Source organism: Pinus tabuliformis, chromosome J (assembly GCF_031772625.1).
Source record: "Pinus tabuliformis cultivar Carrire ecotype Pingquan chromosome J, CPIR1, whole genome shotgun sequence".
NCBI classification, from domain to species: domain Eukaryota; kingdom Viridiplantae; phylum Streptophyta; class Pinopsida; order Pinales; family Pinaceae; genus Pinus; species Pinus tabuliformis.
The window spans coordinates 1,624,883,497-1,624,897,850 of NC_142295.1; the positions used below are offsets into that span (position 1 = coordinate 1,624,883,497).

At 35.4% G+C, this 14,354-nt stretch overlaps 1 protein-coding gene across 1 annotated transcript; it reads right to left on the bottom strand.

Annotated features, from left to right (window-relative positions):
* Positions 1-1,715: 1,715 nt before the first annotated feature.
* On the bottom strand, positions 1,716-3,054 carry LOC149233706 (serine/threonine-protein kinase PEPKR2-like). The gene is made up of 3 exons (XM_089382266.1): positions 2,403-3,054; positions 1,897-2,199; positions 1,716-1,783 (listed from the first exon to the last, which is right to left on the bottom strand). The coding sequence occupies exons 1-3, from the start codon at positions 3,052-3,054 to the stop codon at positions 1,716-1,718; spliced, it is 1,023 nt and encodes a 340-aa protein (XP_089238392.1).
* Between the last annotated feature and the right edge of the window lie 11,300 nt (positions 3,055-14,354).

Genomic DNA, 14,354 nt, shown 5'->3' on the forward strand with positions numbered 1-14,354 from the left:
AACACCAAAAGAAAATGGTGTGAAACCAAAGCTCTCCCACTTTCACTGCATATGATGGGATGGTTTACCCCTTTCTGTTTATAGGTCACACGGACTTATTTGAGCACAACCGTTGGAGCTTCCCACCCTCGACTCTATATAATGCAAAAGAATGGGAAACAAACCAGGAGACGATACAATGCAAAAGAATGGACAATGAACCACGAGACGGTTGCAGTAGCAATGTCTACAGTGCCACCATTGGGAAAGAAAGGGCTAAGAAAATTTGGAACCAGGGAACAACAAGATAGTTGTCCTTGGGCAAGCCATAGCCATGAAGGCGGTTATGATGGGAAACTCCAGAACCAGGGAACAGGAAGATAGTCGACCCTAGGCAAGCCATAGCTATGAAGGCGGTTATGATGGGAAACTCCACAACGCCTAAGCAAGCAAGGGTGACATCCCTTCTCGCCTTTTTACAGTCTCTCAGGATACAGAGTCGCATGAGTCGTTATAACGAACTTTGAGCTTAGTGTTTCATGTAACCAACTTCCAACGCAGCAATTCCCACCCGCTATAATGATTCAACTGGTGAAATTTTTTTAATAGTCTGACACATCGGATCAATGGCCAAGGATGGTACACCGTGGCATATAGGCAAGTTCTTTTTAGAGGGAAATTCTTAAGGTGTCATTAACCATACCATATTATGAGCCAATATTATGGCTCACTTATACCATATGCCCAAAAACTATTTCTCATTTCACAATCAAAATATTTTATAAATATTTTTTTTATTTAATTTTATTATACGGTTTGGGTAGAGAGACAACCTCCATCATGATATGGAAGATATGTTCTAATGTCCTGTTAGATTATGTAACTTAAATATTTTGACTTAGTCAAATTACATAAAAATAAGAATGAAAAAATAAATAAATTATTAATTAAAACATCTTGCCTCATTGAAATTACATAAAAAGAAAATACAAATTAAACTAAAAAAATAAAATTAATAATTAAACCAGCCTAAATCCATCTTAACTCTCAATCTATCAAGCTGCCAGAGGGATCAAATCTCTCGAAGTGCAAAGACATTTGATCTTTTTATATGTTTTGCACTTAGAAAAAAGGTTTGCACCTGGAGAGATTTTAATCTCTCTAACACTTATAGATCCACAATTAATATAAATCTAGGTTCGTTAATTTTTTTTCAACACATGTCAAAATCTTAAAATGCATCCCTCTTTTATTTCCACTATAGATTTTTTTGGCCTTAAATAATTGAAAAAATATATGGTGCAAGGGAGGACATTATGACACCCCTATCTTAAAAAAAATAAAAAATAAAAATAATTGTTTGATAATGATAAGAGTATTTTGGGATACACAAATGGAAGGCCTTGCAATATCAACTGCAATTCGATCTCTAAATCAGTTATGTAAATCCGATGCATAAAAACTGGACAACCTAATGAAAACTGTCTCCCGACCTTTTTGTATTTATCAGAATACCATAAAATTACATGAAGATCACTAGTCTTGTGGATGAAAGCAAATTGTTAGGGCCATATTCGCTACCCACGAACATTAAACAGATAGAAGTTTAGATCTGCATTCCACAAGGTGACATTTTCAAATTCAGGTCTCCCTTCGCTTCGTAAGACTTATAATAATCTGATAACATTCACCCGCGCAGTACGCACAATTGTGAACCATTAAACTGTGATTGGCAGTCACATTTCTGGTGTTATGCTATCACGTGCTTCTTTTTGACATGTCTCAAAATTCAACCACGGGTGCCCTGTAACAAATTAGGCCATCCATTAATATAATATAAAAAAGAAAAGAGGTTAATTCATCCACTAAAAGAAATGAGATAACGATTATGATGATGATAGTCATCAGGTTACTTACTCAAGACTTGTGTAGCATTCAAGCGGTGTTGTGGATCTTTGACGAGCATGCGTGAGATGAGGTCTTTCGCCAGCATTGAGATTTTGTTCCACACACCATTTTTGAGATCAACATCTTTTTTCAAAATCTTGCGCTTGAGTTCCAAGAAGTTGTCACCCTCGAATGGGAATTTACCACTGAGTATGGCATACAACAACACTCCAGCGCTCCAAATATCCACGCTCTCCGTATATCCTTGTCCATTCAAAATTTCGGGAGCAACATAGGCTGGGGTTCCCATTTTATCATACAGAAGTTTACCTCCTGCAATTTCGCAATATTTTTATTGCGGTATGATAATTATTTAAGATAAAAAAAAAATTTGTGTACTCTTTTTTTGAAATTACAAAATATATTTATATAATAGCTACAAGATGCTACCCAAAATTATAAAAATTCCGGACCAAAATAACGGTCACTTAACCTAAAACTTTATCACATGAGGTCTGAAATTAAAAATACTATACCTTTCTCAACGAGCGTAGCAAGACCGAAGTCACCCAACTTGACTACCGGATGCGTGAGGCTGCCGGTCAAGAAGATGTTTTCCAATTTGATATCTCTATGAACAACACCCTTTGCATGGCAATACAAAATGCTCTCCATCATCTGCTTGAAGATCATGGCAGCTTCCAATTCAGCATCAGGTTTGTAACGGCCGCCTCTCTGCATAACCGTTTTGAACAGATCTCCTAGACTGCACAGCTCCAAAACTAGATGTGTATTCTGCGAATCCTCGTAAACCCCATGAAGTTTCACAATGCCGTTGTTACCGGAGACCCTACACATGACGTTTATTTCATTGCGGATCATATTGAGCGGTGTCTTATTTTCGTTGAGGGATTTGCAGCAGAAAGCGATGCGTATGGCCCTGTGGAAACATATACTAATTTTTTGACGGGGAACCACGCTCAAGTCCTCACCATTGAATTCATAGTCATCGTGAATTGAGCAATTATTAATTATGGGCATCACTGATCTCTCTCCTTCCTCCCCCATGCATTGCTTCATCTTGGTTGAACAGCGACGCTTTAAGGCGTTCTTCGTCTGTTCCTCCATCTCCTCCTCCCCGTGGATATTCACTATGGTGGCTACGGCTAATGTTGTAAGCTGCTCCATCATTTTTCATTCAGTCAGTCACTCTGATCGATTGATGGGGGCAACAATTACAGCCACATATACATATATATATTCATATTCAATGGGTAGAGTACATGCCCTTTGCCCTTTTTCCGTTAACTTTTTAAGTATGGAACTCTTAAAAATAGAGAGCTCTCACTCCAGTTCGCTTTTCTGTTTTTTTATTATGAAACTCTTAAAATACACATATCTCACTTCAGTTGAGTTTTAAAATAGACAACCATCTTAAAGTTAAGATGCAGATTATTCTTTTCTAATAAACTGCGCCCGCTTTCCCACTTAAAAAACAGGTTCGGTCTTGTTAATGCGTTTATTTTATGATGCTGCAATTGCTCATTTTACTCTCCGTCAATGTCACAGCTGTAATTTCTCATTTTACTGTCCGTTAATGTCACACTTGACTTGCTGTTCAAATGGCAATTTTCTTTATTATTTTTCTCTGTGTGAGTTATAATTTCTATCAACAATGGTTCTTGTTTTTCAAACTCAACATCCGTTTTATAAAAGAAATTATGTTTTGTTGTGTCCTCTCTATGCCGCTTTCAGGTCAACTACTAGATTCTGCATCTTATGGAGGTCTTTAACTGCACCCAATTTACATATTTTGCCCTCTAAGAAAAGTAATTTAATTGAATGTTTTTTAATCTTTTTAACATCATTATGTAGTACTTTTTAATCATTTAACTAATGATGTAATACCCGTGTAAGGAGCAGAAACCGTTTGTGACCAAAGTTGTTCCCTGAACATTTTGGCTAACGAATTCCAAGATTGTGTGGATATGCATAGGACATAATTCCTCAAGATGGTTTTAAATATATATAATTGTTTTTTGATATGATATTATGGATAAGGTTGTAAGTTTATAATATTTAAACAAAAATCTTGTTAAAAAACTAGGAGTGAAGTTATTTATGTTTTCCACATACTTCCAAATTACAGAGAAGGTTATTCCTTTTTTCAAAATTGTCTAGGATTTGCTCTTACTTCCATTGCAAACACAAGCCACATCATCTAAAAATATAACCTGCAAGATGTTAGTTAAGAGCATACATAACACAACAGATTTATAGTCAAAGACTTAGACGGCAATAGCAAAGAGTAATTTTAGAGACAAACAAATGGAGAAACAACAAGATCACTCAATTAGAAATAGTGGAATAGATAAAACAATCACTGGAGAACATAAATCACTTAGCATTATATAACAAGCTTGGGCCTTGGCTTGCCTTCCTTGGCCAGAGAAATTACAAATTTATAGAGGCTGAAGAAGGATCTAGAATCCTGCATGTGTTCTAGATGGAGATCTAGAAACTAATGGCAGTGTAGAAAGATCTAGAAACCTGCATGTGTTCTAGATGAAGATCTAGAAACTAATGGTGGTGTAGAAGGATCTAGAATCCTGCATATGTTCTAGATGGAGATCTAGAAACTAATGGCAGTGTAGAAGGATCTAGAATCCTGCATGATATTGGCTTCACACTTAACATTCTCCCACTTGAAGCCAAATAAGAGTCATGAATCAAGTCATATCGAGTCCTACCATGCCTCTACATAACTCATGTTTATTTCGTGGTAGAATCTTAGTGAGCATATCAGCAAGGTTCCTATCTGTATGGATCTTTTCCAAGGATAACAGTTCTTCCTCCAACACATGCTGAATCCAATGGTACCTTAAGTCAATGTGCTTGGTTTTTGAAAGAAATGTTGGGTTTTTCGCCAAGTGAATGGCACTCTAGCGATCACAATATAACACTGTATACTTGTCCGCTTTATTCCATCTCTCCTCAAAATTGATGCATCCACAACATCTCTTTACAAGCTTATGTTGCAGCTATGTACTCTGATTCGGTTATAGAGAGGCCTACTATTCTTTGTAGCCTTGACACCCAAGAAACTGTTGCACCTGCAAATGTACACAAATAACTTGTAGTGGATTTTCTGGTGTCCATATCTCCAGCCATATCTACATTTGTAAATCCTTCAAGCACAGTCTCATCATGACCAAAACATAAACAATAATGGCTAGTACCCTTGAGATATCTTAAAATCCATTTTACTGCTTGCCAATGTTGTTTGCCTAGATTGGCAAGGAACTTACTCACTACTCCCACTGAATATGCAATGTCTAGTTGTGTGCATACCATGGCATACATCAAACTACCAACTTCTGAAGCATAAGGAATCTTGCTCATCTCTTCTTTCTCCTTGTCATCACTAGGACATAATTCAGTACTCAGCTTGAAGTGGGCTGCAAGGGGTGTACCAACTGGCTTGCCATCCTTCATATTAAACCTGTGAAGCACCTTCTTGATATATTTTTCTTATGACAGCCACAACCTTTTGTTTTTCTTGTCACGCATAATCCGCATGCCCAATATCTATTGTGCTGGTCCCAAATCCTTCATTGTAAATTTTCTACACAAATCTTTCTTTAGCCTATTGATCTTATTCTTATCATGCCCAACAATCAATATGTCATCTTTATCTTGGATTTGTCCTTCTCTTTATCTTTATCTTTATCTTGTAGAATTCCTCTGTGTATTCCTTTACTATCATAAACTTATGTCTGAGATTCTGCATCTATATAAATAATGTCTGTTGATAGTCACTTGGCAAAAACTTACTTTTAAGCTTTACCACCATTCTATTCCAATTCTTAATTGGTTGTTTACCAAGTCTTCTTCTTTTTGCCTACACTCCATCCCACCAAAGTGCTACATGTCCTTCAATTTTGTGACAACAAACTTCACCTTCTTTCCTTCTTCTATTTCTTCATAGTCAAAGAATTTCTCCATGTCATTAATCCTATATATCAATTCTTTCGGGCTTAAGCTTCCTATATAGATTGAAACTTAAAGTCTGGGCTTAGATGTGGATCTCAATACTGACTTAAAGAATCTCATTTCCGGAGTTACATCTGCAGGTTCCTCATCTTCTGCAGCTCCAACTTCAAGTTCATTGACATGTACAGTATCTGCATCTCTTCCCATTTCCATTGCTTCCAATCTAGCTTGCATTTGTTACATAGCTTCCAACACTTCAACATTTGCAACTAGTCTTCCTCTTCTTCAACCACCACCTCTTCCTCCAACTCTGAAAGCCATGTTGGATTTTTTTTTTTGATCCTTGATATCATGTTCAATGCTAGTAGGCTTCTTTGATACCACAAATGGTGGTCTAGTTGCAGGTATAAGGGATAATCGTTCAAATCCTGAAACGATCTCCTCAAGTGCAGGTGGAAATTCTTCTTGGATTTCCCCTGGAATATCAGTCATCTGCCTCCAAACATAGTGTTTAATCTAAAACAACTAAATTGTATAAATTAACCGAAATATGGCCAACCTTCAGATTACCAGCGGAATTGAAAAGAAACAAAAACTCCAGTTAAAACTTTATTGCATCTGTCATTCCCCAAACCTTTATCACTTTAATTCTTCGCCCTCGATCTTCTCCTTCAATCCGACGGTTGTCGCTTTCCTCGCTCGCAAAATAGCTGGATGATCTTCCACCATTGATCAAGCCCGCTTGATCCAACGGTTGACACGTAATATCGCGTGTAATTCTTGCCAATGTTTAACAAGTCAAGAGCATGCGAGAAAAGCAGGTTCCCCGTGCTATGTGTCGGCTGCTAAATGAAATCACGTGACTCCACCAAAATACCACTTACTACTTTAAGTCCACGCGAAAAACAACTTTCACCTTCAAAGAACACTTCAATCCTCTATTAACACCTCCATTTCTTTGTGCTTGATGACCGTTGGATCTATGGATTTGTTGATCAGACGATCTAGATCTACTCGAGGGTTCTCGCAACTTTGTCAGGTTTTCTCTGATCCACTAAGTTTTAGCACTTTCGCTACATTTAGACTAGTTCTAAGTTATATTCTTAAAACACATCCAGGCACTTTCGATACATAAAGAATGATGATTTTAAATGCAATATCACAAGAATTATACAGAATCTAACTCAAAAGGGCCAAACTAGAAATCAACAACTCAGGAATATTTCGAAGGACAGTAAGACCTCCGGGATTGACCATTCATGTATAGATACATAGAGATACAGAGTTATCTAGGTTTTACAATCAAGTCCTCATTTTCCAAATCCAACCAAATCCTTTTACATTAATTCAAAACTTACTTAAATACCTTACATTCAACAATCAAATCCTCAATCAATGGATCAAATCTGCGTAATCCTAGATAAATACCTAATTTGCATGATATTCTCCTCGAGAATCTCAACTAAGCCTAAATACTTAATTTAATTACAAAATAACTCAAATCCCTAAATTCTAGCTCAAATCCTATCTAGAAAGCTTTGTAAACTAACAGCTAAAGGATCCCACTCCTTTGCTTGTAAACTTTTCTTTTTTTTTTGAACAAAATTTGAAGCCTTTTGTCTTCAAGCCTCATGCTCCTGCATCAACTTTTGATCCCTCTTGGGGTTTCATAGATCCAATGTTGAGATGGATCTAGGTTGACATTAATACATTAATAACTATACACTTATAACATTAATCTAGAAATTAACAAATTAATAATATTGTAATCTACACATTAATAATACATAAAAAATATGTTAGTCTACACATTAACTATACAATAATATATACATTAACGCATGTGGATATGGCCATCATGTTCAACCATAGTTAACCATAAGCACCATCTTTAACATGCCCATAATCAACCTTAAGCATCATGTCTCACTTATCCATAATCATCTCATACCCATAGTCAACACGGGCATAAATATTAATACAATCTTGAAAGCTAATATTTTTTATTTAATATTTACTATTTAATTTTCAAGTTTTTTCAATATTCAATTTTCAATATTTATAACATTAATTACCATATTAATGTTAACTGCTCTTCCGCACCAACCTTGGACTTAGAAGCACCAACTCCCAAGACATCAATCCTTCCAGTTCTGAGGCACCAACATCTAGGACACGAATCCTTCTAGTTCTGAGGCACCAACCCCAAGGACACCAATCCTTCCAACTTCTGAGACACCAACCCCAAGGGCTCCGACCCAATCTTGTTAAGGCATGTTTGATAGTAATGTTCTGCTCTCAGAACTCTTCTTTACTGAGTTATGTCTATTTACAGCTTCATTGTAGTCTCCATGCTACAACATTAATGACTACCGGTCTTCTTATGAAGAAGTTTATACAACTCTTCATACTGTCCACACAGAGTCTGCAACAGCCATCATGATCTCTCATAATGTCTCCACACAGCTTTAGTGAGTCTACTATTAGCTGCACTAAGCTCTGCACAGAACCAAATATCTGTTTCAGGCGTCTATTCTATCAGTCATAGTAAATGCTTCGGGTGTGACTGCTTCTCATTGTTCTTTGCTATTGCAATCTCTTACTTCCCAGATATACATTCACATATGCTTTAATACTAGTGTTGGCTACTGCTCCCTTCAAATGATGTCAGATAAAACTTTATTTATCACATCATAGAATTGTACTTCAAAATGCATTATGTACTTCATTAATTCATCGCTGGTTTGAGCCTTTCATAGGTTAGCCCGATCAACAGAGTTGTTCATCCATCATCTTCCTCCTGTCCTGCTGGGCCTTCGGCTGCCTTTGTTTCTTCCAGTTTGCCAACAACCACTCATAAAGGCAATTCTATATTTTCTTATACTGATACGCTTGACCTTTGGCTTCCCTTTCGCTCACTTGAACTTTCGCTTCCTCTATGCTCGCTCGGCCTTTTGGCTTCCTCCTTTGATTGCTTGATCTTCGGCTTCCCGATCTATGGCTTCCTTTGCCTCTTCATGTTCACCAATGCCCACAGGACACGTTAATTCAGAAGAGAGGCCGAATTAAAATAGAGTTAGATATTAAAAAATATCAAAGAGGCCCTTTCTAATATTCATCCCTTTTTAATATTTATACAACAGACTTCATTATTTACGGAGAATTTCATAGGAGAGACTGTACCAACAGGGAGGTCCCACATTCCATGTCACTTCTCAATCGCAATTGCAACATTCTAGAGGTCTTCTATAAGTCGAGCCTTTAACTTCGTTGATGGTTGATTCCCCTTTTGGATGCGATATTATATTGATTCCACAACTCTATCGCAATTGGCAGAATTGCAGACAACATGGCCAATTCTCCTTTTGCCGACGCGACAGATGCGACATTCAATCAATTGTTTTTAATGAATCCATCGGGTCCATATGTATATATCACAATCAGTGCTTTATAGTGTGGCAAGGCTTTACAATATATATGATATGCGACGGATGCGATAATATATTAAATCATATTGCAATGGTGTAGTCGGGTCCGCGTTATTATCACAATCACAGTTTTAACGTGACGAGGGATTTAAATGCTGCGATACATAACTCCCAATATGACGGATACGATATACCATTAGGGCACAACATAATAGGACCATCGGGTTCGCAACTGTATATCGCAGTCGGGGGTTCCGGGGGTAACATCCGTTCATAACTTGCGATATGAGAGTCCCGATAAGCGGACGTGATGTTATTAAGGTTTGTTGCTATAACCTGTTTGGGTATCGCATATATATATATATATATATATATATATATATATATATATATATATATATATATATATATATATATATATATATATATATATATATATATATATATATATATATATATATATACACTCCTCTGCTCTTAACTTAACCCATAACCGTTTATCCCCTTTAATTCTATTATAACCCTCGTATAATGGGAATATAAAAACACATGGGAACTTGCATTTTCCATTTTTCCATAGCCTTGGCACGTTTATCGATGCTTACCTTTATCAGGCTCATTCTCCATCGTAGATTAACTCACGCTAGATCCAACGGCTATCAGATATTTCAGGTGGACAAATAGCATAGAGAACACCCGCCCAATAAAGTGGTTTTCTCTCTCCACCCTCGTGCTATGTGTCACTCGGTTAATGGAATCGGGCGCTCTCCTCTAAATACCACTTACCGCCTAGCGTCCGCTCGAAAACCACTGCCACTGTTACAAATCTTCCTTTTAGAATATAACCACGTACATTCATTTTGACTTTAAGCCGATATTATATACTTTAACCCGATATATGTGGTTATATACTTTAACATGATATATACTCCTTCACTCTTTTCTGGTCTGATATGACTCCACGATGGCTTCCGATACATTGCTCCAATAACTCTTCTTTGATATTCCTCCTATATTGCATGATATGTCTCCTCTATTAACTGCTCTTTCACTGGCTTCTCCTCCTGATACATGTTCCTCTTTGTTCCTTCTAATGAACAATATGGCTCCTTTGTTAAATGCTCTTTCACTGGCTTCTCCTTGGCTTCATATCATCTTTTAGTATCCTAGAATATTGCCATATTTACATACTCCTGTTTATTCATGCATCTACTCTATTTGGCTTCACATCATTGTTTACTATCCAGAATATTGCCATATTGACATCAATGACAACCTAGGTCAACAATTATAATATTATTTATAATTTTAAAAGTAATTTTATATATTTATTTAAATTTTAATAATTTTATAATATTATCTAAATCTAAATAATTTTATTGTCTTGAGAGGCCTCATCAAGTTTAAAATGGAAGAAATAATGTAATGTCTAATGATTTTCTTTTATAACCTTATAAATTTTTATAAATTAAAATTATTAATTAGTTTGTATAATATTACATACTTATATATCATGTTGTACTAAAACTAAAAATATCATTTAATTATTGTTATTATTAAATAATTGTATATGATTTTTATAAATAAAATTATATATTATAAAAGTTTATTCAATTTCTTATATTATTTTTCTAACATTTAATTTTAAAATATTCTAATTATCTTTTCAAATAAAAATTTCCATATTTATAATTTTTATTTATTAAAAAATATAAATGTTATAAGATAAGTGTATTTGAAATTATATAAATAAAAATATTAAAAAATGATGGTGGTGATGATAATTAAAGTCCACTAAAATCAATAGGGTCTATCCAACTTTAAGAAAGAAAAGAAGGGAAATAAGCATTACGAGATCACTATAGTAAATAGTTTTGTTGACTTAACAAATCAAGTAGGTTGGTAATGTGGTAGACATTTTGGAAATAAAAATGGATGTGAGTGAGAGTGAGACAATCTAAGAGAAAGTATTTTTCATCTTCAACCTTATTAGTATTACCAAGATGATAGAGTCCTTCATCTCAAGATGTTTTGATAATTGACCAATGCTTGGTTTGATTCCGAAGCTCATAAAAATTAATTCTTATCTTCACAATGTTCATTTTCTTTGGTTTAAAAAAATATTATGTTATATCTATATAAAATTTAAAAAACACTTATTTTATTTAAAAGAAAAACATAAATTCTAAATTTGTACATAATTAGTATACAATCAAATTATATAATCAATTATTTTATTTATTTTTCATAATCTAAAAATGTCAAAAAGAAATCCAAATACCAAATTAAATCTATATAAAAATATATTTTAACTTATATAAATAACATATTAAAAAAATTATGATCCCTATGTGTAGCCTAAATGGCTACCTGTTTGTTTTAAATATAAAAGAGAGAAAGATACTGTAATGTGGACACTACATGTCTGTAATGTGGACACTACATGTCTCATTTGTCCTTCCAGAGATTAATGGTCCAGAAGCAGTTTTTGATCACATACATGCTCGAAGTACACGTAAATATAATCTTGTTTGCACCAGTAAAATTTTATTTTTTTGAAAAAAAATAAATAATCAATTATTTTATTTATTTAAAATATATTTTAAATTATGATGATGATGATGGTTAACATCCACTGAGACCAAACTTTGGTCGATCAAACCTAAAGAAACGAATTATTTAGTTTGATTTAAGATTTTATTCCTATGCTCAAAAAGCTTGGAGAGAAGCCTCTCGAGCTCACTGTAATTTTGACAACGTAAAAGGCTTAGGAAGGTCAGTATTGCAACAAAGATTTTGAAACTGAGATCCAATGTGGTTGTACGTGGGGCACTCTAAGAGGAAGTGATTTTCATTGTTGATGTTCGTATTCTCACGGAGATGGCAGAACCTTTCCATCCATGGAGTTTTAGGAACTTCCCAATGACCCATTTCACTATGGAGCTCATGAGAGTTCATTCTAATCTTGGCTATATTAATTTTTTTCTCTGAGTTAGTTAAAACAAAGAGATACTTCTGATCTTCTAGGGTGGTGTTGATGACCTCCTTATAATATCTTAGTTTTCTTTTAGCTCCTAAATCTTTCTCACACCACATTTTTTCTTTGAACTTAGAAGTAACAATATTTTTAATGTTATTAATGTTTTGCAATGTACCATTCTCATCGATCTCCCAATGGTTTAACTAGGCCCTAGTGTCTTTATACCAACCTCGTTTGAATCTTAGGTGGTTTTGGCTAGAATTTAAAGCTAGATTAGGAAGTCTATAGTCTCCTATGTTATTGAGTTTGTGGTTGTACAATAGAAGCCTAGTCATAGCTAGGCTCGCGATATGGGAAAGACCCATTTCTATAAGGAGAATAGGATAGGGTGTGTTGCTTTTCATTTTGAGGTGTTATAAAACGCTTCTGGATTTGCTCAATATTTCTCTGGGATTCTCTAGAGATGCTACAACCCTAAACCTCACACCCATATAAGATAACCGGAGTGACTAAAGTTCCAAAGAGGAACTTCTTTCTATCCCACATTACAAGGTTTGTTGTTTTACAATTATTTTCAAGACCAAAATAATCTTTCTATCCCCCATTAATCCTTTTCTCAATGCTATAGTTCTAGTTGAGCTTGGGATGAATATCAATTCCTAGGTACTTGTAGGAAGACACTTCCTCCAAGTTATTATTGTCATACATAAAATTAGCGTAAGTGTCCTTCTTGGATTTGATAATCATAACTTTTTGTTTTTCAGTGTTAACAATCATACCCATGGTAGAGCAAAAATCCTTAAGAAGTATAAGTTGCTTATAAAGATCAGATGGGCACCTTGTGAGAAGAACAATATCGTCAGCGTAGAGAAGAAGGACGATGACTACCCCAGCTAAGATCGTGCCATCACATCCTGCTTCCTCTAAACAACCTTCTAGCTTGTCAATGTAAATGCCAAATAGGGTAGGGGAGAGGGGTCAACCTTGTTTAACTCCGATATTACACTTAATATCTTTCGACCAGCCCTCATTGCTCTTTGACATGGCAATTACATTCTCATATAACCTTATAACAACAGCTCTCAACACAAAATGAACATTTAGCTCTTCTAATCTGTCCCAAAGGTTGTTTCTAGGAACCGTATCAAAAGCCTTTATAAAGTCCACAAAGCAACAAAAGAGTTTGGATTTATCATTGCGACATTCCTCCACAATGATCCTAAGCATAATGAGGTGGTTTGTTGTTGAGTGCTACTTTCTAAAACCCACTTGGCCTTTAGCCCGCTTACCTTCACGTTCAAGCCATATGCTCAACTTCCTTTCCAAAATAATACCATATAACTTGGCTAGGAGAGGGATGATCATAATTGCTCGATAATTAGAGGGGTTATTTGTATCGCCACTTTCAAAAATAGGGGTAATGAGGCTTTGAGTCCATGGTTTAGGGAACCCTTGCTTGACCACTTGATTGGAAAGCTTGTGAATGTGGGGGATGAGGACAAGACCTTTCCATCCATGGAGTTTTAGGAACTTCCCAATGACCCATTTCACTATGGAGCTCATGAGAGTTCATTCTAATCTTGGCTATATTAATTTTCTTCTCTGAGTTAGTTAAAACAAAGAGATACTTCTGATCTTCTAGGGTGGTGTTGATGACCTCCTTATAATATCTTAGTTTTCTTTTAGCTCCTAAATATTTCTCACACCACATTTTTTCTTTGAACTTAGAAGTAACAATATTTTTAATGTTATTAATGTTTTGCAATGTACCATTCTCATCGATCTCCCAATGGTTTAACTAGGCCCTAGTGTCTTTATACCAACCTCGTTTGAATCTTAGGTGGTTTTGGCTAGAATTTAAAGCTAGATTAGGAAGTCTATAGTCTCCTATGTTATTGAGTTTGTGCTTGTACAATAGAAGCCTAGTCATAGCTAGGCTCGCGATATGGGAAAGACCCATTTCTATAAGGAGAATAGGATAGGGTGTGTTGCTTTTCATTTTGAGGTTATATGTTATAAAACGCTTTTGGATTTGCTCAATATTTCTCTGGGATTCTCTAGAGATGCTACAACCCCAAACCTCACAC

Bases quoted from the DNA above. Each gene is read 5' to 3' on its own strand.
- LOC149233706 (XM_089382266.1), bottom strand. From the start codon at position 3,054: ATGGAGCAGCTTACAACATTAGCCGTAGCCACCATAGTGAATATCCAC. The intron at 2,200-2,402 runs GTATAGTATTTT...GCGAAATTGCAG, and splicing joins TGCTACGCTCGTTGAGAAAG to GAGGTAAACTTCTGTATGAT. The intron at 1,784-1,896 runs GTAAGTAACCTG...AATTTGTTACAG, and splicing joins GAATGCTACACAAGTCTTGA to GGCACCCGTGGTTGAATTTT.